The sequence below is a fragment of the Phoenix dactylifera genome, chromosome 6 (assembly GCF_051530095.1).
Source record: "Phoenix dactylifera cultivar Ajwa chromosome 6, Ajwa_hap1_PhDact_Kaust_v1.1, whole genome shotgun sequence".
In the NCBI taxonomy this organism is placed as follows: domain Eukaryota; kingdom Viridiplantae; phylum Streptophyta; class Magnoliopsida; order Arecales; family Arecaceae; genus Phoenix; species Phoenix dactylifera.
The window spans coordinates 36,475,820-36,501,063 of NC_143195.1; the positions used below are offsets into that span (position 1 = coordinate 36,475,820).

Here is a 25,244-nt window from a genome sequence, read left to right on the forward strand (position 1 = left end):
AAAAGTGAAAAATAACTTTTTAGGAGAAGCTTCATTTTGGAGCTTTCCGAAAAAGTACTTTTAGATCCGGTCGGAAAGCTATTTTTTTATCCAAAATACTCATGATAAAATATAACAATTACACAAAATGTCTCTTTAATAATTATTTAACCAATTTTATCACCTAGCTAGAAAACTTTTTATATTATGATAAATTAATTTATGCTAATAATTATAATATTTTATATCTTTATCATTATATTATATTATAAAAATAATATTATATTACATTATATCATAATACAATGATATGTTATGTTAAATAATTTAATATTATATTAAATTATTATGCTATAGTATACAATATTATATTACTATATTATAATAATATTATATTGCATTATAGTAATATTATATTATATCATATATTTATGTATTAATATATATTATATTTTATTATGCTCTATTATATAATAATATGTAATGTTCTTTATGGTTATTTTGTTATACCAAAAGTACTTTCTCAGCTTGTTTACTAAATACATGTTAAAGTTGCACAGCATATTAGAAATATAATTATCAAGCAGTAAAACTGTTTTTTTTATAAAAATTTTATTTCTAAAAATCCTACCATGCCACCAGCTTGGAGACGGGCCTCACTCTAAAGAGAGGCGGCTAAGCCGCAGGCCAACGAACCATGGAAAAAAGGGAGAAAAGGTGTTTGGATTGGTGTAAGTGCCGCGATACGATCAGATGGTGGTGCATGTGATTTGTGGGCCAGTGTTACAATTAGGTGCCTCTCTGTCAGACAACCACCCTCATTGATGCACGCCATTAATAAATGTTCTCTCACCTCCCCACTTTGGAGAGTTATTCATGCCTTGCTTTACGGACCTTTGCATCGACTTCTCTGGCCGAGGTTAACTATTGGGAGTGTGAAGGCCTTCAGGCATAGGCCACTGAAGTCGGTAGTCAAAAGGACTTCGCTCAACATAAAATTTCCTTCGTCTCCTCCCACTCCTACAAATAGAGGCAGCGTGCATGGCGTCATCCTGAGCTACTTAAACTGGGAAAGAGAGTTCAGATAAGAGGAGAGAGGAAAGAATGGAGAGCAGAAGCCTTGTGTTGGGGGCTTCTTACATGGCACTTTGTCTCTTGGTTGCTCAAGCCTTGGCATCTGCCCAGAACTGGACGGCTCCCATGGTTCCAGCAGTCATAGTGTTCGGAGACTCCATCGTGGATGCAGGCAATAATAACGACCTGGAAACCATCGTCAAGTGCAACTTCCCTCCCTACGGACAAGATTTCATCGATCACCAGCCCACCGGAAGGTTCTCCAATGGAAAAGTCCCTTCGGACTTCATAGGTATTTATGAAGAGAGCAGATGCAGTAACCTCACTTTCAGCTTCTAAATATCTTCCCTAGTGCATTATCTTTCTTAATTAATCCTTAGAGAGATTTGTAGAACTTGATTACATAAATAGATTCAAGGTTTAGTGGAAGCTGTAGTACTTCACTAAATTCTTCTATCTCAAAGGATCTCAAGAAGTCTAAGAGAATCTAGATGAGGACGCAGCAATTGCACCTTGTAATGAAATTTTTCTGAGGAGACTTTATTATAAAGATATATTGACAGCAATATATGGAAGATTTGAAAATTGCACATATATTGCTTAGCTATACCATGACAGCAATATGTGGAAGATCGAATAACACCTGTGCCGCAGTTTGCTTGCAACCATATTTAATTAGTCTGTCAAAGCCAAACTTAGGAACAGGGTAGGAACATAGCAACTGTAGTGAGAACAAGAGCCAAACTCTTTATCTGAAGACGACGTAGACTGATCCTCGTGTAAGATATTACTAAAGACACTTGTAGTTCATCCGGTTGATCTATCTTGCTTTGAGCAGCATAAAAAGAGAAAGTACATTATTAAGAGGGTTTGCATTTATTAGCACCCGCGGATAACCTTATTTCCATTATAATGCCAAAGTCTTTAGCTTAAATTAAAAATATATGGATAAACATTAATAAATTAAAGAAAGTGTTAGCTTGATGCTCTCTCTCTCTCTCTCTCTCTCTCTCTCTTAAATGAAAGAGTGCTCGGATATCAATGACTTGAATTCGAATCCCACCGTCAATCTGATTTTAACCTGGTTTCCTCCCATGCTAGTTGTCAAAAATATAATTAAATTAAACATATAAATTAGATGGGATTATACACATATTTGTAAAGTAAGCCATAGAAAATTTTGGCCTAATACAAATGTAAAATTCCCTTCCACAATCTACATAATTCATTCAATTCTAGTACTATTTTGACACTGTAGAAAACATTAGGTACCCACATCTACCATATCCATTACTCACGGTACTCGCCTCACCACATGGATAAATCCAACGGAGAAAGAGATTGATCGATCGCAAGGTTTTTTTTTTCTTTCTCCAATTTGTGCTCTTTATCATAGCATTTTATTTATTGATCCATGCTAATTAAGCATTGGCACATATCTAACGACCAACCATTTGGGTTTCGTAGCTTCTATGATGGGTGTAAAGGAATTGTTGCCTCCATATATTGGCTATGACCTTCAACCTGAAGACATCCTAACTGGTGTGACCTTTGCTTCTGGCGCAACCGGATACGACCCTCTCACCTCAACCATTTTGGTATTATTGTATCTAATTATACTTCTCTTCTGCATTTATCGCATGCGTTTCGAAAGGGAGAATAATAAGGCATGCACATACTGCTCATTGTTTCAGAACGTTATATCCATGCCGGATCAGCTTAAGATGTTTGAAGAGTATAAAGAGAGGATGAAGGCCATAGCCGGAGAAGAAAGGACTGCAAGCATTCTGTCCAAAAGTCTGTATGTTGTGTGTGCTGGAACCGATGATATCGCCAATACCTACTTTACGACCCCATTTAGGCAGCAACATTATGACATTCCTTCCTATGTGAACTTGCTGATAACTGGGGCTTCTACCTTCCTCGAGGTGAATTCAATTCAAAGACATGTTTTTAACTTGAGCCTTTATAGGAGAGTGTTTGCAATGTTCTTCTTAATTTCCTGCTTTATGGCAGTAAAAGGAGCTTTCTACAACATATTTATTTTGCTCTCTATAATTTATATATAGTTCTGAAAACAAGTGGGCAAGCGCGACTGTTTAGCTCCTTTTTTTTTTTTTTTGATTGATGAGAGACTGTACTAGCCCAACATCTGTGCACTCCATCGTCCTTATTAATTACAAAACCACAACACAAAAGGGTAAGCCACCTACCAGACCTAGCCTTATTGCAATTGACATGGTTATCCCACTTAATAAAAGTGGTTGTTCATCTACAATGAGACAGACTAGATTGTTTAATTTCTGTTTTTTTAATTTGTATGCATTGATGATAGATCCACATGAGCCAAGCTATCCTTGTCTATAGAAGAAAATATCTAAAAATCTATTTGGATAATTAGGCTGAAAATTCAAGTCCAGTGGGTAACCCTATAATTTTACTTATTGTATTGGTCTAATTTATAAATTTTATAAAATTTTGATTTCAATCAACCAAACAAATCCTAAATAAAGCTTCTCGACCACTTAGTTCCACGTTCGGACCTTGAACACTATAGAGATCTCGCATTCGAAGAGTTGTCGATTAAGGCATCAAACTTAGATAGCAACATGGTATGACAGAAAGAATGTAAAGCCCATATCTCAAGCAACCTTCCATAACCCTAAGATATTTAAGAATAAAGAGAACCACAATAATGTCTCGTACAGGAAACGGCGATAGGTCACTTCGATAGGTGACATGAGATATTAATAGTCATGTTCACTTCAATTAACATATGACTTTTATTACAAGGCAGTAAATAAATTCGAGACAAGCCGTGGTATCCTACAGCTGTATCTTGGAGGATGCCTTCAGTTTAAACCCTATAGAGTTTGTAACATAAAAAAAAAACGAAAAGAGGTACATTTAAACCTCAGATTTATTGTGATAGGCTTTTGGCTTTATTCCCTGGATCTGGCAGCCAAACGAAGACTTCTATTAACTCATAATTTGCTGTCTACTGCAAAGTATATTAAATTTTTTTTATTTTAGCATGAAACATTTCCTTCTTCCTTCAATTACATGAATACATCAAGGCAAAGCATGACATATGATATTTTTCGCATTATATTCCTATCTTTGCATATCTTTGTCTTTACTTTTGCAGAAATTAGTCGAGATGGGAGCCCAGAAGATTGGATTTGTGAGCCTTCCCCCCATAGGATGCGTACCATCGCAAAGAACTCTTGGCGGAGGAATCCTGAGAGATTGTGAACCAACACGTAACCAAGCAGCACAGTTGTTCAATTCCAAGATAAAAGAGGAGATCGACATAATTGCTGGACAACATAAGGGCATAAAGATTATCTACATTGATATCTACTCCATCTTACTTGATCTTATTTTGCAACCCTCAAAATATGGTAATTCCATCTTCACTTACAGTACTTTTCTCCTGATTTAGTTCTCTCCATGCAAAACAGAGCCGTAGGCCTAGATTAGATCTAGCTTTTTTGTGCATAATGTTTTCCTCTGGAACTAGGATAAATTATATTCTACAAGGTGCACCATGTGACTCTGCATGCTGCCAGCCGCTTATTTCTATAACGATGTACCGAACTAAGCATTTGATGAATGGAGTTTATAGAAACGAATAGCTATGATTAACAGCGTGCAAGTCCACATATTGCACGTCTTGTAGATTATAATTTCTCCTAGAACTAATCAACCCAAGCCCAGACCACAGTTTTTAAGCTTGGAGGCCGAACTTGGTGCATGAGAATTCCCACTAAACAAAGACTCCAATGTTTTGTTGCAAGGATAATGGCATGAAAACTTAATTTTTCTTGAAAAATCTAGTTTTCTACGTACTTGTTTCATTAGAAAATTAATAAATTTGGAAAGCTTATTACATCAAAAAGGTTTTATCTTTACCTTTTCCAATTTCTTGGTTTTCCTTGCCATCAATATAAGCATGACGATTCTGTTAGTAAACGAGGAAAGACAAGCTAATTTTGAATTTAAAAAATATTATGATTACATTATTATAGAACACAAAAGAGTGCAATGTATGGTAAGCATATATATATAGAAATCCTCCCAAACAAGCCCAAGCCCAAGCCCAAGCCTGACTTATAGAAAGCTTAGCGCAATTAGGCCAACCCATTGACACTTCACATCCCTCACGATTTATACCTTCTTCTCAAGTTAACTGAAAAAGAAGAATTTCAGGGAGGCAAAGGTGAACTAATAGAAAGACTATCTGCATTTAAGCGCCTAACTTTCTCTCACCTTAGTATCATAACCAGTATGTGAGGAAAAACCATTATAATCAGTATCACCAACATTATGTAAGCATTAACATTTTTATCAACCTGCATTAGTTGCAAAATAAAAGCGTCGTCGTCGTCGTCATCCAAAGGTGTTGAAATGGGATATTTATACATTCAACTGACTTCATCATCATCATCATTCAAAGGAGTTGAAATGGGATGTCCATATATTCAACTGACTTCATCATCATCATCATCATCATCATCCAATAGTGTTGAAATGGGATATCTATATATTCAACTGACTTTTTTACTTCCTGATCTCAGGATTTGATGTATCCACGAAGGGATGTTGTGGTACCGGAGAATTAGAGGTCTCAGTTCTGTGCAATAGACTGACAGCTTCCACCTGTTCAAATATTACAGAGTACGTTTTCTGGGATAGTTACCACCCAACTGAGAGAGCCTACAAGATCATGGTTGACAAAATTTTCAAAGATTACATAAAATTCCTGCTCTAAGGATATTTTTTTTTGTCTTCATTGTCTCGTTAATACTATTCACTTTATCGGCAAGCTTTATTAAGTACCTACAGTATGTTCCTTCAATAATTAATTTCATTGTTGTATGTTGGAGTGCTAGCTCTAGTCATGTAAACCTTGATTTGATTTAGAGTTGCTCCTCCTCCTACATTAATAAGCCCTACTTACTCGAAAGTTCCACCTTTCTTGCACATTGGTAAATCTCTTGTTTAATGCTGGAAATCTTTTGGACATCCAGTGGACTGCAAGTCATATATTTGTGCGAGTCTTAAGTAAGAGAAACTGTCATCTTAGTGCAAAATACTTATGAGCTCCTTGGTTATCCCAAGATAAGTGTTAATCTAAGCTTTATCACTCCTGCCTTGGACTAGAGCTCCAAGTGGTCTATTAACAAATGAAGGTTGCAACCATTGAGCTATATCCCAGTTTGCTGCAATGCCATTTGGTTGAGTATAAAATTCAATTATTACAAACTTATTTGTTTTCTTATATAAGTGAGCCCCTTAGCGCCAATTTAATCCGAGCCTTGGGCTCAATCACGTTCAGTTAATAGATGTGCCCAACTTAAGCTTGGATTGAGCTCGAGTGTCTTAACTGAATACCAAGCCGAGCCTAGGCAGCTTGGTACTTTGCTTGGCTCGGCTCATTTGAATCCCTAGATTTCAAACATTAAGCGGCTGAACAAGTTTGGTGAGTTGGGTGGGAAAAACTCAGTGGGCAGACTTGTCGGGCATACGGAATGGGCTGTCAAGACCCTCTACCCGGCTATGCTTCAAAAGAGGGTGTCATCTTCTGTTGCTTGGGGGTAAGGAGAGGGTGTGAGGCCCAATAATCCCACATCGAAAAGACTCGGTTCGAAGCCTGGGCATATGAGTCGAGTGTCTCCTAATCCTGCAGACGCATTTTGGATGAAAAACAAAATCGGGGAGAAATCCGAGCGGCGCATGCGAGCCTCAAAACCGGACAATATCTGGCAGGAGAGCCCCATGTTCCCCCCTCATGTGGCCCCCACGTGGGCACTACGTACCGTACGTGCCCCGCGGAGACGGAGGCATGACATTTGGTATCAGAGCCGAGGACGACTCTTGTCCGATGGTGGGAAAGATGTGAGGCCCAATAGTCCCACATCGAAAAGACTCGGTCCGGAGCCTGGGCATATGAGGCGAGTGTCTTCTAATCCTGCAGACGCAATTTGGGTGGAAAACAAAACCGGAGAGGGATCCGAGCGGCGCGCGCGCGCGCGAGCGGATCTCAGAATCGGACAATATCTGATAGAGGAACCCCGTGTTCCCCCCTCATATGGCCCTCACGTGGGCACTGGGTGCCGCATGTGCTCTGTGGAGATGGGGACGTGACAGAGGGTGTTGGTTAACACATCAATTCACAGCATTTTATTTATCATGCCGCATGGATGCCTTGGTTGGAGTGAATATAAGATGCCTGTAGTGCTCTAATTAGATCTAATACGAGGCTAATAATAGTGCTTTCATGATAAGTTTATGCTATATATTTTGCAATGTTTGCATCTAGTGAGAACAATAAATGTGTCCAGATAAATTGCATTAAGGAAGTAAATATATCTAGTGCTCAACATAAGGGAGTCCATCGAGCTGGTTAAGGCTGTGTCAGGTGACTAGCTTCTCCTGCACCTCAGCAACATGGACAAGATACGAACAACAAAAATAAACATGGGTACAAGCTACGAAGGAATGGTCTTCTGAGTACTCAAATCCGAGATGAAACAGCTGTTACCTTCTAGAGTTCAGGGAGGCTGAACAAGTTTCATCAACTGCATCTTATGAGAAAAGAAATACCAAAAAATCCAAAAATTTGATGCCTTCTTGTCCCGCTATTTAATCTCGTGAGCATCCATCATCATTTGATAGGCTGGCCCAGCTTTTCTAGCGCTGGGAGCACTGCAGCATAACCAAGTAGCCATGGGAAGAAGCTGGATGATGGGGAACAATGGCTTCATAAGAGCTCCCTCCACTGCACTCACTCTCCTTATCCTTCTCCTCGAGATCATCCAAGGCTTTGCCAAAGCTGCCAATCGGACGACTCGTCCTCCTGCATTAATAGTGTTTGGCGACTCGATCGTCGACCCAGGCAACAACAATGCGATCATCACCCCGGTCAGATGCAACTTCCCGCCCTACGGAAAAGATTTCGTCGGGCATAAAGCCACCGGAAGGTTTAGCAACGGGAAGATCCCCTCAGACATAATAGGTAAGCATGGAAGAGTTAGTCTAATGCATGGGTTTAGGGTTTTCCTTCCATTTCAATAATGCGAGAATGTAGATCACTGAGATAATCGGCATAGTTGCGTGCTTCTTTTCCATGCCAGATGGTAGGGGTGCAAACAATCCGAGCAGCTTTGGCTCAGCTGTGCTGGGGCTTGATTTGGGCATGGTTTTGATTGGAACGAGAAGATAAAAGAATTTTCTAAATCCGTTTAACTCGAATCTCTTAAAAAAATATTAAAAAAGTAAAAAAAAAAATTATCTCATATTTTCTTTTATTGATAATTTATTGACTGATATATATAGCTTTTATTTATAATAGTGAGAGCTCCGCCCTCATACAATTCCGGTCAGATTTCTCTCCTAATTTAAATAGGACTAGTTTTACCAAATGAGACGTGACTAATAAAAATAAACACAAAAAAATGAAGATCCTACGAAAAATAGATTTCGATTCCAACATCGAGTTCGCCTTCTATTGTTTCATCCGATTCTTTCCAGATTAGGAGATATGCCCAGACAAAATCTATTCTGAAAAGAAAAAATTCAGTCTGACTGGCCGATTTTGAGGTCTAAATGATGGAATTTTGATTTGATCTCTAGATCTCAAAAAATTGTCCTTAAAAAAGATCATTTCAATCAAGCGTTATATAGTTAAATTATAGCCTGCGAAAATTTGATGCATGTTTCGATGTCCAATATGGCGGATTTTGTTACTCGTAGCAGCCAAAACGGTTCACATCGAATCTAATAATACTTCTGGTCAAAAGCTTAAGTCAAATCTTATACAACAAGAGCTCGAACAACTGAGTGGGCTCGAGCTAGAGCAAAGTTCGAGCATATTTACATAAATATTTGATTTTAATTGTTATTGGGTCTATTCCTTCACAAGATGGTGATTCACTCGACAGGTTCATGTCCGATCGGATTGAAATTCAAGATAGGTCCAGATCAGGTCTAAGTTTGCGGCAGTTGTTATCAACTTTCGCAACTCAGTTCTGTGATGGGATCTAGTTTCAAGACCCAAACTCAAACAGCGGGTCCAGTTTCAGCGTTCAGGGTTTATCTCAGGCTCATCCTTGATCGTGAACAAGCGTCCCTCGCTATGCTCACCTACATTTCAACAGGCCATGCTTGTTCTCGGCCCAAAAGAGAGATCTACAGAGAGCAGTAGAAGACAACTCTCACATAAATAGAGAGCATATTATGGTTAAACCCTCATAATAACAACTAGTTAAAGAAAACTTTCCACTGCTAGCTAGCTGGAACCCAGATATCTTTCAGAGTATTGTGGTGAAGGCTATCAAACTAGTACTATTTTTATGCATGAAAAAAATAAGTATCATTCAATCATACACCAGGATTTCATGTTGTCTTTAATCAAAAGATTGTTATTGTTCCAGCTTCTCTGTTAGGGATAAAGGAACATGTACCAGCATATCTCGGCACGAAGCTTGATGCCCAAGATCTCCTCACCGGTGTAAGCTTTGCCTCGGGCGGCGGTGGATATGATCCTCTGACAGCTGAATTAGTGGTATATGTTAAGACTTGTTTCAGAAATTTCTAAGGATCCTAGATCATATGTTTCTATCATCCTGACCAATGATTAGCTTTCGTTATTACAGCAAGCTCTAACATTGGATGATCAACTAAATTTGTTCAAGGAGTACAAAGAGAAGTTAAGGGCAATTGCAGGAGAAAAGAAAGCTTCCACCATCATCTCTAGAAGTTTATATATCATAGTTACAGGTAATGATGATTTAGCAAACACATATTTCACTAGCCCGTTTCGAAGAAACTATGATCTTTCCGCCTACATCAGATTTGTGGTGCAATCAGCTTCAAGTTTCTTCCAGGTATTTATATTTATTAACAGTTAGGACTATGTCCTCCTAGGAGAAAATCATTAATCTCAAACAATGTAATCTAAACGACAGACTTAGCATTCATCACTTACAATTGTTCTTCATCTTTCAGAAATTGTACCATTTAGGGGCACGAAGGATAGGCAAAACAGGACTTCCTCCTGTAGGATGCTTGCCATCACAAAGAAGTCTCGCTGGAGGGATCGAAAGAGAATGTGTGACCATATATAACCAAGCTGCTACAACGCTCAATTCTGAACTACAAAAGGAGATACAAAGGCTAAATCACACACTAGCAGGATCGAGGATAGTCTACATCGATATGTATACGCCTTTGCTTGATATGATTATACACCCCTTTGCTTATGGTAATATGGTCTATCTAAACTTTTTAAGGCATCATCATCGCAGCCACCGCATAGAACTGCAAAAATCATCAACCTGGCTAATGTACATGTTCAATTCACATTTCTAACTTGGAGCTGCTTCCTTTGTAGGGTTTGAGGAGGTCAAGAGGGGGTGCTGCGGCACAGGAATCTTCGAGGCTGGTTTTGCTTGTAATAGCTACACTGCTCCCTTATGCGATGATGTTTCGAAGTATTTATTTTGGGATGTGTATCATCCTACAGAGATGGCTTATAACATTTTGATGAGACAAGTTCAGCAACGTTATAGCTCATTGCTACTAAACTAGAAGAGCAAACTCAACACTCCATCTTCTTGGTGCCGCTCCTGGTTCACTCCTGGTTCTTAAATCATATTATGAGCATTGTCATCAAATTATTTAGCTGCTTGGATCCAAATCATCTTGTTTTCAAATGTAACAGGTGCATAAGCACTAGGCGTGTTATGCTGGCATCATCGATTTATATTCATCCAGCACGAGGATAAGAATATCATATCTATGTGCAGAATATAAACATGTCTGTCATTAAAAGAATGAATTAAAGTTCTTTAAAATTTATCGGGCATGTGGATGAAGCCTAGCATAAGATTCACATGAGCATTTTGAGGAGTTAAAAGAAATGAACTAACCTCGAAAAAATATAAGATCAAGTGGAGCTCCATCTCAAATATTTCGGTGAACATTATCCACCATAGAAGAGGATATCATCCCAAAATTGATGTGCAAAACGTCATTTACCGGTTATGTAGGTATATTAAATCCTTTTTAGGCAATTCAGTATATTAAGCATTATTAAAAGAAATAAAAACCATACATCTAGTGATATCTAACTACTAAAGAGATAGCGACCGCACTATCAGATTTAGTGGAGAAGGAAAAAATTGAAAAAATAGTGATAAAATAGATAACGGCGGAGGCTAAGAAAGATATGAAGTCCTACAGGAAGTCCGACGCTTAGTTCACACTAACTCCAGCAGAGCCTAAGCTCTGCGCTTTCATCAAATTGATCTTCTTCAGGAAGTACACCATGAGCGGGGCAGCAGAGAGGAATTTTATACTCTCATCTTTTTGCTTTTCAATATCGATTAATGCATCTCAAGGCAAAAGAAAGAATGGAAAGTGGCGCCGATAGATGAAGAAACTGATAGAACAATAGCAGAGGAATTTTATACTCTCATCTTTCTGCTTTTGGATGTCGATTAATGCATCTCAAGGCAAAAGCAAGAATGGAAAGTGTCACCAATAGATTAAGAAACTGATAGAACATCAGAGTACGTAACATGCATGGGTCTCTTCCGGGAGAGGGTAAGAGTTTCTCAAATTAAACTACGTATATAGATTTAAGACACGGCCGGGCAAACATGACCTGCAAAACCACAGGTAGCTGAAGGCTGCAAACAATTGAAGGAGCTGATTGTCAAAGGAGGCATTTGTTTAAGATTGAAACAACAAGTGTAAAGTCATTCTTTCTGAAGGGAAATTTCATAGAAGAGTTGATGTGAAATGTTATCATTAAAAGAATGTGGCCAGGTAGATGAACTGGACAGGGTAATCGCAATTTTTGAGAGAGCAAGGAAGAAAGATCCATCCGCATATAAGGTGAGGTCAAATAGTTTTCCAAGGTAAGGAGAAACAGAACTTGTAGGTGTGAATATTCCGAGACATCGAGCATATATAATGGCAATAGAAGGTAGATTCATGATGTTAAGAGATCAAAGAAAAATACTTTATATATGATATGCAATTTAGATATGAACAAGTAAACTATAAGATACATATTTAGGAAAAAAGCTCAAGAAGAAACAATACATATAGAACCATACAAAGAGGCCAACTAAAACTTTATAAAGACTTATAAACAAACGTGTTATAAGCTGATAATTTCCATGTCTTGGCCCCCTCTCAGATCTTTCACTAATACCTAATGCAGCATTTGTGAGCTACAAACCTGCGGGTTCTAGGTCCTAATTTTAGCACATAACCTATCTTAGAGAAATCTACGAGCTATTTGAGTCAAACCAGATCACCTTAGAAACCAGTTTAACTCACAGAGGGGATTCAACAAAGAAATAGGTTTCATCATGTCCCATACCAGCAGTTGTTCTTCACCTTTGTTTTTAAAAGGTTTCAATTTTAAGGTTTACTTGTTTTATTTTTCAATTTTTTTCTCAAAAGTTTTTTTTTTCTTGATTTTTTTTTTTCAAGTGTTTAACTGGCCCATTGACTTTTCGTTTATTGGAAATAATCGGCGGATTAGCTCCAACAGCTATTTTTAAAATATCACAATTCAATTTTGATTTATCTTTAAATTAGGATCTACTTGATAGTGTTTGTATATTCATATCAAGGCGTGGCTATTGTCATGCAACCATCAAAGTAAGGAAGACTTTTAAAAGTTTAGTCATGATTATGGGTGGCCTATAAATCTTGAAAGAAAAACAAATAAGTAGCAGTCTTCCATTCGTTATTAGAAGGACTGCATGATCAACTTTGACATTTCAAATAAGAATGGGTGAAATGCATGTAATAGGATTAGTCTACCATATAAAATTCCAGGAGAGAACTCTCTTAGAGCGTAAACAATAGCTCTATTGCGAACACGAAAGATGAAAAAAGGTATTAAGTTGGAACTATGCTTCATCAGATGATTTTTAGTGGGTTTTTTTTTTTTATGGAGAGGGCGGCAAAGCCACCCAACCTTTATTAAAAAAAGTAAAGCTTACATAAACTATTTATAAAAAATTTACAAAAAAAAATAAAAAAAATAAGAAAAAATAGTGGTCTATAAGTAGACCTGTTAAACTATTCAGCAAGCTAAACAATCTCATAAGTAATTTGAAGGATCTCTGTATCTTCAATGTACAACCATATAAGCTCTATATCCTGATGTGAGTCGGTCTTTTTTAAAAAGATAGATCAACGTCTCTCAACGTGCTTCACCAATGCTGTGAGATTATTTTCAAGTTTGAGATGAAGGTCAAGCAGCTACTTTTCTAAGCACTAAAAGATGATTTTTAGTGTTACTGTCACAGACATGCTACATAAAACAACAGGAAGTAATTAGATGAGGTAATGAAAGCTGGATGGGGTTCAATTTGTCGAATGTTTCAGTCAACAAGAATTAAACATCAAATAACAGCCGCTACAACTGGCAGATGTCAATTATGCTCTTTCTTCTTCATAAAAAAGAAGCAGATGGATGTTATCATTTATGTTTGCTTGCCGTCTTCGATGTTCTTTGTTTTTCTTTTGAAAGTGTTAATGAGGAAGTTAGACTTCTCCTTCAATCATCCACCATTGAGTACTGGTGCTTGGAGAGTGAACTGGACTCAAGGGTCAAGGAATATAAATCGTACACGAGCAACAATTTTAGGGGCATTCCTGAAAGCCTAAACTCCATAGCTCTTAAAGTTCGAGGTCCATCGACAGAGATTAGCAACTCTGCTCCTTATAGACCTGCAGGTTACTCAACCAAGAGAGTTAATTACTGTCTGCATGCGTGAAATTCTAATGCATACGTTTTCCTCGTGGTGTTCGATCACAGCCGTCATGAGCTGCACATTAAATGACGAGGAGTAGGCAATTGTATATGATCTCAGTGTCACACTTACTAAGGCTCAATTTGGGAGAGTCTTTTGAGGATCAAAAAACACTTTCTGGCCATCCAAAAATACTTTTAGATAAAATAGGGGTGTCTGGTAAAAATTTCGAGAAGCTATTTTAGCTTTTTCAGAAAGCTAAAAACAACTTTTTAGGAGAAACTTTATTTTGAAGCTTTTCGAGAAAGCACTTTTAGGCCCAGTCGGAAAGATATTTTTTTTATCAAAATATCCGTGATAACAAATGTCCCTCTAATAATTATTTAACCAATTTTAACACCTAACTAGAAAATTTGTTATATTATGATTAATTAATTTATACTAATAATTATAATATTTTATATCTTTATTATTGTATTATACTATAAATATAATATTATATTATATTATATCATAATACATTGATATTTTATATTCAATAATTTAATATTATATTAAATTATTATGCTATAATATACAATATTATATTACTATATTATAATAATATTATATTACATTATAATAATATTATACTATATTATATATTTATGTATTAATATATATTATATTTTATTATGTTCTGTTATATAATAATATGCAATGTTCTTTATGAACTCCTTGGTAATCCTAAGATAAGTGTTAGTCTAAGCTTTATCACTCCTGCCTTGGACTAGAACTCCAAGTGGTCTATTAGCAAATGAAGGTTGCAACCATTGGGCTATATCCCAATCAATGCCATTTAGTTGAGTACGTATAAAATTCAATTATTACAAACATATTTATTTTCTTATATAAGTGAGCCCCTTAGCACCAATTGAATCCAAGCCTTGGGCTCAATCGCGTTCAATTAATGGATGTGTCCAACTTAAGCTTGGATTGAGCTCGAGTGTCTCAACTGAATACCAAGCCGAGCCTGGGCAGCTTGGTACTTTGCTTGGCTCGGCTCATTTGAATCCCTAGATTTCGAACATTAAGTGGCTGAACAAGTTTGGTGAGTTGGGTGGGAAAAACTCAGTGGGCAGACTTGTCGGGCATACGGAATGGGCTGTCAAGACCATCTACCCGGCTATGCTTCAAAAGAGGGTGTCATCTTCTGTTGCTTGGGGGTAAGGAGAGGGTGTTGGGTAACACATCAATTCACAGCATTTTATTTATCATGTCGCATAGATGCCTTGGTCGGAGTGAATATAAGATGCCTTGTAGTGCTCTAATTAGAGCTAATACGTGGCTAATAATAGTGCTTTCATGATAAGTTTATGCTTTATATTTTGCAATGTTTGCATCCAGGGAGAACAATAGATGCGTCCAGATAAATTGCATTAACGAAGTAAATATATCTAGTGCTCAACAAAAGGGAGCTGGTTAAGGCTGTGCCAGGTGACTAGCTTCTCCTGCACCTCAGCAACATGGACAAGACACGAACAAAAAAAATAAACATGGGTACAAGCTTCGAAGGAATGGCCTTCTGAGTACTCAAATCCGAGATGAAACAGCTGTTACCTTCTAGAGTTCAGGGAGGCTGAACAAGTTTCATCAACTGCATCTTATAAGAAAAGTAATACCAAAAAACCCAAAAAATTGATGCCTTCTTGTCACTCTATTTAATCTCGTGAGCATCCATCATCATTTGATAGGCTAGACCAGCTTTTCTAGCGCTGGGAGCACTGCAGCATAACCAAGTAGCCATGGGAAGAAGCTGGATGATGGGGAACAACGGCTTCATAAGAGCTCCCTCCACTGCACTCACTCTCCTTATCCTTCTCCTCGGGATCATCCAAGGCCTTGCCAAAGCTGCCAATCGGACTCGTCCTCCTGCATTAATAGTGTTTGGCGACTCGATCGTCGACCCAGGCAACAACAATGCGATCATCACCACGGTCAGATGCAATTTCCCGCCCTACGGGAAAGATTTCGTCGGGCATAAAGCCACCGGAAGGTTTAGCAACGGGAAGATCCCCTCGGACATATTAGGTAAGCATGGAAGAGTTAGTCTACTGCATGGGTTTAGGGTTTTCCTTGCATTGCAATAATGCGAGAATGTAGTATCACTGAGGTGATCGGCATAGTTTCGTGCCTCCTTTCCATGCCAGATGGTAAGGGTGCAAACAACTGCTCTGGGGCTTGATTTGGGCTTGGCTTGGGCTTGGCTTTGATTCGTTCGAAGAGAATTTTTTTTTCAACCCATTCAATTTGTATCTCTCAAAAGATATAATTAAAAAACAAACAAAAATGACAAAATTAGAGTTTATCTCATATTTTGTTTTATTGGTAGTTCATTGATTGATATATATAGCCTTTATTTATTATAGTGAAAGCTTCACCCTCATACAATTCTAGTCGGATTCCTCTCTCAAGTAGGACTAGTTTTACTAAAATAGACATGACAAATAAAAATAAATAAAAAATGAAGATTCTACGGGAAGTAGATTTCGACTCCTACATCGAGTTCACCTTCTATTGCTTGATCCAACTCTTTCTGAATTAAGAGATATGCCCAACCAAAATCTCTACCCCACCCCCCCCCCCCCACCAAAAAAAAAAAAAAAAAAAAGTGTGACTAGCTCATTTTGAGGTCCAAATGATGAATCCTATCCAATCCTGCTCGTAGCGGCCAAAGTAGTTCGCATCGATTCTAGTGATCCTTCTAATCAAAAGCTTAAGTCAGATCTTATACCGCAAGAGCTCGAACAACTATAGCAGAGTGGGCTTGAGCTCGAGCAAAGTTCAAGCATATTTACATAAATATTTGATTTTTAATTGTTATTGGGTCTATTCCTGCACAAGATGTTGATTCACTCGACAAGTTCATGTCCGATCGGATTGAAATTCAAGATAGGTCCAGATCAGGTCTAAGTTTGCGGGAGTTGTTATCAACCTTCGCAACTCAGTTCTGTGATGGGATCTAGTTTCAAGACCCAAACTCAAACTGCGGGTCCAGTTTCAGGGTCTATCTCAGGCTCATCCTTGATCGTGAACAAGCGTCCCTCTCTATGCTCACCTACATTTCAACAGGCCATGCTTGTTCTCGACCACAAAAGAGAGATCTACAGAGAGCAGTAGAAGACAACTCTCACATAAATAGAGAGCATATTATAGTTAAATCTTCATAATAACAACTAGTTAAAGAAAACTTTCCACTGCTAGCTAGCTGGAACCCAGATATCTTTCAGAGTATTGTGGTGAGGGCTATCAAACTAGTGCTATCTCTACATGAAAAAATATGTATTATTCAAACATACACCAGGATTTCATGTTATGTTTAATCAAAAGATTGTTATTGTTCCAGCTTCTCTGATAGGGATAAAGGAATATGTACCAGCATATCTCGGCACGAAGCTTGATGCCCAAGATCTCCTCACCGGTGTAAGCTTTGCCTCCGGCGGCGGCGGATATGATCCTCTGACAGCTCAATTAGTGGTATATGTTAAAGACTTGTTTCAGAACTTTCTAAGGATCCTAGATCATATCTTTCTATCATCCTGACCAATGATTGGCTTTCGTTATTACAGCAAGCTCTAACAATGGATGATCAACTAAATTTGTTCAAGGAGTACAAAGAGAAGTTAAAGGCAATTGCAGGAGAAAAGAAAGCTTCTACCATCATCTCTAGAAGTTTATATATCGTGGTTACAGGAAATGATGATTTAGCAAACACATATTTCACTAGCCCATTTCGAAGAAACTATGATCTTTCCTCCTACATCAGATTTGTGGTGCAATCAGCTTCAAGTTTCTTCCAGGTATTTATATTTATTAACAGTTAGGATTATGTCCTCCTGGGAGAAAATCATTAACCTCAAACAATGTAATCAAAATGACAGACTTAGCAGCATTCATCACTTACAATTGTTCTTCATCTTTCAGAAATTGTACCGCTTAGGGGCACGAAGGATAGGCATAACAGGACTTCCTCCTGTAGGATGCTTGCCATCACAAAGAAGTCGCGCTGGAGGGATCGAAAGAGATTGTGTGACCTTATATAACCAAGCTTCTAAAACGCTCAATTCTGAACTACAAAAGGAGATACAAAGGCTAAATCACACACTAGCAGGATCGAGGATAGTCTACATCGATATGTATACGCCTTTGCTTGATATGATTATACGCCCCTTTGCTTACGGTAATATGGTCGATCTAAACTTTTTAAGGCATCATCATCGCGGCCACCGCATAGAACTGCAAAAATCATCTACCTGGTGAATGTACATGTTCAATTCACATTTCTAACTTGGAGCTGCTCCCTTTGCAGGGTTTGAGGAGGTCAAGAGGGGGTGCTGCGGCACAGGAATCTTCGAGGTTACATTTACCTGTAATAGCTACACTGCTCCTGCATGCGATGATGTTTCGAAATATTTATTTTGGGATGTCTATCACCCTACAGAGAGGGCTTATAACATTTTGATGAGGCAAGTTCAGCAACGTTATAGCTCATTGCTATTAAACTAGAAGAACAAACTCAACACACCATCTGCTTGGAGCTGCTCCTGGTTCGCTCCTGGTTCTTAAATAATATTATGAGTAATGTCATCAAATTATTTATCTGCTTTGATCCAAATTATCTTGTTTTCAAATGTAACAGGTGCATAAGCACCAGGCGTGTTATGCTAGCATCATCAATTTATATTCATGCAGTATGAGGATAAGAATATCATATCTATGTGCAGCATATAAACATGTCTGTCATTAAAAGAATGAATAAAAGTTCTTTAAATTTATTGGGCATGTGGATGAAGCCTTGCATAAGAAGATTCGCATGGGCATTTTGAGGAGATAAAAGAAATGAACTAACCTCAAAAAAAATATAAAATCAAGTGGAGCTCCATCTTGAATATTTTGGGGAACATTATCCACCATAGAAGAGGATATCATCCCAAAATTGATGTGCAAAATGTCATTTACCGGTTGTGTAGGTACATTAAATCATTTTTAGGCAAATCAGTATATTAAGTATTATTAAAAGAAATAAAAACCATACATCTAGTGATACCACTTGTTCGATCTAACTACTAAAGAGACAGTGACTACACTATCAGATTTAGCAGAGAAGTAAAAAATTGAAAAAATAGTGTTACAATAGATAATGGAGGCTAAGAAGGATATGAAATCCTACAGGAAGTCCAACACTTACTTCACACTAACTCCAGCAGAGCCTAAGCTCTGTGCTTTCATCAAATTGATCTTCTTCAGGAAGTACACCATGAGAAAGGCAGAAGAGAGGAATTTTATACTCTCATCTTTCTGCTTTTCAATGTCGATTAATGCAACTCAAGGCAAAAGAAAGAATGGAAAGTGGCGCCGATAGATGAAGAAACTGATAGAACCTCAGCAGAGACGAATTTTATACTCTCATCTGTCTGCTTTTTGAAGTCAATTAATGCATCTCAAGGCAAAAGCAAGAATGGAAAGTGGCACCAATAGATCAAGAAACTGATAGAACATCAGAGAAACATTCATGGGTCTCTTCCTGGAGAGGATAAGAGGTTCTCAAAATTAAACTACGAATATAGATTTAAAACATGCCCAGGCAGACATGGCCTGCAAAGCCACAGGTAGCTGAAGGCTGAAAAACAATTGAAGGAACTGATTGTCAAAGGAGGCATTTGTTTAAGATTGAAACAAGTGTAAAGTCATTCTTTCTGAAGAGAAATTTCATAGAAGAGTTGATGTAAAAGGTTACCATTAGAAGAATGTGGCCAGGTAGATGAACTGGACAAGGCAATCGCAATTTTTGGGAGAGCAAGGAAGAAAGATCCGTCCGCATATAAGGTGAGGTCAAACAGTTTTCCAAGGTAAGGAGAAACAGAACTTGTAGATGCGAATATTCTGAGACATCAAGCATATATAATTGCAATAGAAGGTAGATTCATGATGTTAAGAGATCAAAGAAAAACACTTTATATATGATATGCAATTTAGATATGAACAAGTAAACTATAGGATACATATTTAGGAAAAAAGCTCAAGAAGAAACAATATACATAGAACTATACAGAGAGGCCAACCAAAACTTTATAAAGACTTATAAACAAATGTGTTCTAAGCTGATAGTTTCCAAATCTCAGCCCCCTCTCAGATCTTTTATACCTAATGCAGCATTTGCGAGCTACAAACCTGCAGGTTCTACTACCAGGAACATTATGAGGAGGAGAAAAAAGACATATACATATAGGAAAGAACTAGATAAGAAGACAACATGGATAGCAGAGTTGGTAGAAGTGTCAATGCAGCTTATTCTGTGCTACCGCCTGGCATAGCTCGTCCTCGTAAATTAGAACTCTATTAGAAGCCATGGGCTTCAAAACAGGCCTTGGCAAACCTGGTGGCACCATGCACTTCGAAGGTAACACAGACTCCTGGAAAAGAACAGCTGCAATCTGTTTCATATCCATCATGTGAAGACGAGGAGGACGAGGTCCAGGCCTTGGAGCTTTTGGAGTGTGCGGACTTGATCCACGGATACCCTTCCCATCTCCCTTGCTGGATAATTTTATTAAAATAAACAAAAGTTAGAAAGAAATAACCGAACCAACAAATTTCTTCATGCATCTTTCATGTGTGATACCTTACAAAAGGCCAATGCTCTGTTGGAAGAGGTGTCTTTGTTCTAAGCATCTCTTGTCTAGACCGGTCAGGAGTTGTGAAATTGAAATGGAGTTGCCTGGCCAGAAGGACCTGGTTTGAATTTTAACAATCAATTTCTGTATTCTAAATTCAAAATAAACCAGATAAAATCATGAACTTGCAATCATTACAGTTGCACCTAAAAAACCTGTCAATTTAGATACTTAGGAATATCAAAGTAAATGCATACCATGTCATAGCCTCAGTAAGGAAAGGACAGACTTCTTTTTGTGAGAAAGAAAAAAATATTTATTAAAAAGCCAGAAAACATGTAGAAGAGATGAAGAAACTAAGGATGAAAATAAGAGTTTAACAAGGATGAAAGAAGGGATGAAAATAATTGCAAGGTAGAATTAATGAAGTCCATCAAAAAGGTAGGTCCGCATATGTTGGTATTCCTATGGTTACAATCGCTCCATTTTTCCTTGAGGGAAAAAGGTAGAAATCACTAACAATACCATAAATTAGTCAGATAAGCGAACAAGTTCATTTAGGTCTAGGTTCACATGTAAATTGTTGTATAATTACCCCATGCCTGCAAGGAGTTGAAGGCAAATATTTTGCTTGACAGATCAAATAAATTACAAAAAAAATTAGGGATCTAATTGATGGCGCTAAGACATATAGGTATCCATGCATGTTTGGTGCTTCCAGAAGGGACAATGCCAAGGCTAGCTGTAAAATTTTGGAAAATTAAATAATAATAAATAAATACAAGAATGCTAGTTTTTAGCGAGCAAGAAAGCATGTAGCTGTACAAGAGGGGATAGACATAGAAAGTAACCAAACTGGCATAGTTCAATGAAGTATTGCAGGGCATTTTGCAAGAAGGCTGGACTATCAAGAGCTAGATAGCCACGTACAGCTTTCAATTTTCACCAAAAACAGTAATAAACCAAAGATATTTTATAAAAAAAAGAGGAAAGACCTTATACAATGCAGATATTTTAAAGATTCATGTTTTGTAAGGTATAAATTATATACTATATTTATATACCTAAAGGAAACCAATGCACCAATTATGTACAACATAAAAGAGAAAATCTTATATGTTATATTTGAACAAAATATGGTTAAATTATGAGAACTAACAAGACACTTAGAAAAAATTTCTAGTGCTAAGCTGATAAAGCAGCAAAAGAGGACACTTACAGCTGTCCGAATTCGCTGAGAAACATGGAAAACAGCTTTTAGCTGATCATGATGCAAGTGGCATAGGATTTTAACCTTGAAACCAGAAGACATTCAACTATTCACATTAGATATAAAGAGGTAAAAAAGGAAACCAAGAACATTGAGAACTACAAGACAAAATAAAGGACCAATCAAAGATTTGTTATTGCCTACCAGGAGGTCCACAGGAAGAGATTCAAGCCCCAACTGATTATCGCAGTCTGCCCCTTCTGGTGTTCTAGGTGTTTCAGGCAATTTCTGCTGCTTATTCCCATCAACCATAGGCTGGAAATTGGTCCTAATTGGAGATGCAGCAGCTGTATTACTGTGAACAGTAACCTCTTCCTGATGCAGTAAATCTAATTTTGCCTTCTCTGAATCCAAGACAACCCTTTTCTTGCCTATATCTGTGCAAGATCTGGTTGTGGTCCTGCTATTACGGAGCTGGGCAAGTGCGCCAGGTTTCAAGTACTTATTGCGTGCATTCTTCACTCGCTTCTTTTGTTTGAATGCCATGGATTTTGGACTCATCAGGAAAAATATTTCCCCGAATAGATTAAATTTTATGCAATTTTCCAAGTTTTCGAACTTTTTTTCCCATTATTACCTTTAATCTTAATTCCAAGAAAAACACAAACAACAAAGACTACGTCAGTCAAACATAATGTTTTTGTCTGCTTTATATCATCTGACACAGGAAAATTAAAGAATTTAAAATACAGCAACCTAGAAACATCTAAAATCCATGTTTATATCTTTAATCACCCACTTCCTCTTCAGACTGAGACTAAGAATTTCTGCAGGGAAAAAAAAAGAAGAAATATTGAATGTCTAGAAAGAAGAGAGGAGGACCGGGAATTTCAATAGACAGAAGTTTTAAAAACACTAACATTAACACCAGGACGCCCTTGCTGATCCCAAAAAAAAAAAGATAGAGAGACGCGCTGCATACATGTGTGCGTATGTGCACGCGCACCCCCTAGGATGCCCTTAATAGGAATATTTGGTGAATAAGGCTTGACGAAGATGAGTGCAAACAGTTACAACAAGGCTTGATGGTCATGCCATTAGATTGATTTCCTCAAAATTAAGAAAGGTTTCCCGCAATTTCACCAATGAAAGAGCACAACAATTGAAGCATTCATCTTCTTTTAACCAAAAAAACAAAATCAGAGTTCCCATTACAATGGTCTGCAAAAAGGTAATCAAATCATCTGATCTAATAATCAGCTGAACAGAATCTAGATTAGCCTGATATGCACAAAAAAAGATGCATTGTCCCATTAGTTTCCATTCTCAGAAAATTATGTGCTTCATCTCAACAAACATTGAAGGAAATGAGCAGATCACTAGCCACTATCATGTCAATAAAGAAAAATGAATGGGTATAAATTTCATAGAACTGCAGGTTTTTAGCACATAACCTATCTTAAAGAAATCTACCAGCTATTTGAGTCAAACCAGATCACATTCGAAACCAGTTTAACTCACAGAAGGGATTCAACAAAGAAATAGGTTTCATCATGGCAGAAACAAACACAGCCAACTCTCACGCTTGCTCTCTCTTGTATATATTCACACTTACTAATAAATTGGGGAAGTATTTCGTTTCCTCCATTTTGCCCTTCAGAAAAAATAAACACAACTTTTACGCTTGAAAACAAGCCCAATAATCCTTCGTTTCCAACACACTCACATCAAATTCATCCAAACGTTACTTGCTATCAATTGAAAAGGCTTTTTTTTCCGAAATAACGTTTACATCTTTATTCTATTCCAATCAAGAATGCTGGAGAGTTATAGCACAGCCATACTCTGCATACCCAAGACAACAAAGATGGGAAAGCAGCATATAAAACAGCAAAAATATGATAAAAACCACCATGACGAGGGAATAAAAGCATATACATATCATTACTGCCAAGAAAAACTATTAAAATCTAATTCTTCTCCAAACGTTTGACAGGACTGGGGAAAAAAGAATGCTTACAGGATAACTAGATGTAGCGCCCAGCTCCAGTCCTCTCCCCTGCAATCAAACAAACCAGAATAACCAAAAAAAAAGTTCTCACAAAATCAAAAGGAAATAAGGCGAGAATAACCGGGTAATAGAATCACATACCTTGCAAGGGGATAACCTATAGATCGAATCCAGCGACCCAAAACCCTAAAACAGAAACAAAACCGAAGACGGGGCGAGAGATAGCGTGAGGAAGAGAGAGCGGGGGATAGAGATCAGAGACGGGCGCGGCGTGGCTCCGCCCGTTTTCGAATTTATTAAAACTGCGCGCCAAAATTTTTCGACTACTGTTGCAAGAAGCCAAGAAACCCGAAGTGATGGGAAGCCGAGAAATTTCTTCTATAAATAAACTCACAGAAACACGACGCTGACCGATACACGAGGATACGAGATCCAGCGGCGTGGAGAGCTGGACTCTTACGTGGCGGTCTCCTGGCTCGGTAGCGGCAGGGCCGGGCCTCCGTTTAGGGCGGCGAAGAGCGCGGGGACGGGCCCGCGAACGGGCCCGGGGGTTATGGGAGCTGTGGCGGTGGGCGATAAAGGTGGATTAAAACTGGAATTTTGGGCTTTAAACGTGGGTTAAGGAGGGAAAACTCGAAATAATACGTATTTAAATTTTAAAATTAAAGTGACGGGATTAACCTCGAGGGTACCGATGGGAGTACGGAACTGAGGTCTACCGTGCTCGAGATGAGGTGACCGGAATGGACGGCTGTGATGGGGGAGGGAGGTGGCCACGTGCGGCGAAGCCTCGGATACTCCTGCCACGGCGCAGGGAGACGTGGTCGGCGATGGGGGCTTTTATGGCCGTTTGTGGGGATCCGTGATAGAATAATGAGCCGACATGTGACGCTTTAATATTGGCGCAAAACGGGAGGAGCGGCATGTAGGCGTGATAAGAAGGGGATCCCATGCGCTAGTGTTGTATTTTTCCGGTCGTATCTTTCGTCGTTTTATTCAGTTCAAATCCTGGGAAGAGGCTTGTGACCAATGGCGGGGTCCCGCATGAGGCAATGATTTGTGGGTGCAACTAATTTGATTATTGCATTTATATGATCATTTAGAACTCTTTTGGTTCAAAAAAAAAAATTCATATTTGATTGAAATTTAATAATAATAATAATAATAATAACTTTCGATGAAAATAAGGATACCCTCATTTTATGGAGAAAAAAAATCAATATGGGTTATAGAAAAATTATAATTTTCTTCGAAGAATATTCTTAAGTTTTTAGATAGAACAAAATTATGTTTGTCCTTTTATGAAGGGATATTTTGTATTTGTTGAAAAGAGATTTAAAATCTTAGCGCAATTAATCAAGCTCTCCATCAATGGCGAAGCGAGTAATTTGGACAAAAGTTAGCATTTGAGATCATACCAACAAGAAAATATTGACCTATGAACGAACAAATATATAATGAAGACATGATCCAATGAGTTGTTGGCGCGTGCGGTGCTTGACATTGGTCGAAAGGGTAGCTGGCCTTTGGGA

General features: G+C 38.0%; 4 protein-coding genes across 8 annotated transcripts; 3 read left to right on the forward strand and 1 right to left on the reverse strand.

Annotated features, from left to right (window-relative positions):
- The first annotated feature begins 934 nt into the window (after nucleotides 1-934).
- Nucleotides 935-6,049, forward strand: LOC103721152 (GDSL esterase/lipase EXL3-like). Its single transcript, XM_017846186.4, has 5 exons — nucleotides 935-1,345; nucleotides 2,521-2,651; nucleotides 2,748-2,981; nucleotides 4,202-4,457; nucleotides 5,634-6,049. Exons 1-5 carry the CDS (start codon nucleotides 1,084-1,086, stop codon nucleotides 5,825-5,827), a joined length of 1,077 nt encoding a protein of 358 aa, XP_017701675.3. The 5' UTR covers nucleotides 935-1,083; the 3' UTR covers nucleotides 5,828-6,049.
- A 1,673-nt stretch (nucleotides 6,050-7,722) lies between these two features.
- On the forward strand, nucleotides 7,723-10,913 carry LOC148703259 (GDSL esterase/lipase EXL3-like). Of its 3 annotated transcripts, none has more exons than XM_088723982.2 (5): nucleotides 7,723-8,074; nucleotides 9,492-9,622; nucleotides 9,699-9,944; nucleotides 10,066-10,321; nucleotides 10,451-10,913. In XM_088723982.2, the coding sequence occupies exons 1-5, from the start codon at nucleotides 7,786-7,788 to the stop codon at nucleotides 10,645-10,647; spliced, it is 1,119 nt and encodes a 372-aa protein (XP_088580108.2). In that variant the 5' UTR covers nucleotides 7,723-7,785; the 3' UTR covers nucleotides 10,648-10,913. The 3 variants fall into 3 exon arrangements, with proteins under 3 accessions (XP_088580108.2, XP_088580109.2, XP_088580110.2); XM_088723983.2 differs by having other exon boundaries at nucleotides 9,714-9,944; XM_088723984.2 differs by having other exon boundaries at nucleotides 9,753-9,944.
- Nucleotides 10,914-15,517: 4,604 nt separating this feature from the next.
- Nucleotides 15,518-18,659, forward strand: LOC108511800 (GDSL esterase/lipase EXL3-like). The gene is made up of 5 exons (XM_017846184.4): nucleotides 15,518-15,908; nucleotides 17,224-17,354; nucleotides 17,447-17,677; nucleotides 17,802-18,057; nucleotides 18,187-18,659. Exons 1-5 carry the CDS (start codon nucleotides 15,623-15,625, stop codon nucleotides 18,381-18,383), a joined length of 1,101 nt encoding a protein of 366 aa, XP_017701673.4. The 5' UTR covers nucleotides 15,518-15,622; the 3' UTR covers nucleotides 18,384-18,659.
- A 1,263-nt stretch (nucleotides 18,660-19,922) lies between these two features.
- LOC103721140 (F-box protein At4g35930-like) lies at nucleotides 19,923-24,289 on the reverse strand. 3 transcript variants are annotated; one of them, XM_089923638.1, is made up of 7 exons: nucleotides 23,854-24,235; nucleotides 23,722-23,760; nucleotides 22,458-22,528; nucleotides 21,906-22,345; nucleotides 21,711-21,785; nucleotides 20,500-20,609; nucleotides 19,923-20,414 (listed from the first exon to the last, which is right to left on the reverse strand). In XM_089923638.1, exons 4-7 carry the CDS (start codon nucleotides 22,260-22,262, stop codon nucleotides 20,156-20,158), a joined length of 801 nt encoding a protein of 266 aa, XP_089779764.1. In that variant the 5' UTR covers nucleotides 22,263-22,345; nucleotides 22,458-22,528; nucleotides 23,722-23,760; nucleotides 23,854-24,235; the 3' UTR covers nucleotides 19,923-20,155. The 3 variants fall into 3 exon arrangements, with proteins under 3 accessions (XP_089779764.1, XP_017701671.4, XP_089779765.1); XM_017846182.5 differs by lacking the exon at nucleotides 22,458-22,528 and having other exon boundaries at nucleotides 23,854-24,289; XM_089923639.1 differs by lacking the exon at nucleotides 22,458-22,528 and having other exon boundaries at nucleotides 21,906-22,029; nucleotides 23,854-23,992.
- Between the last annotated feature and the right edge of the window lie 955 nt (nucleotides 24,290-25,244).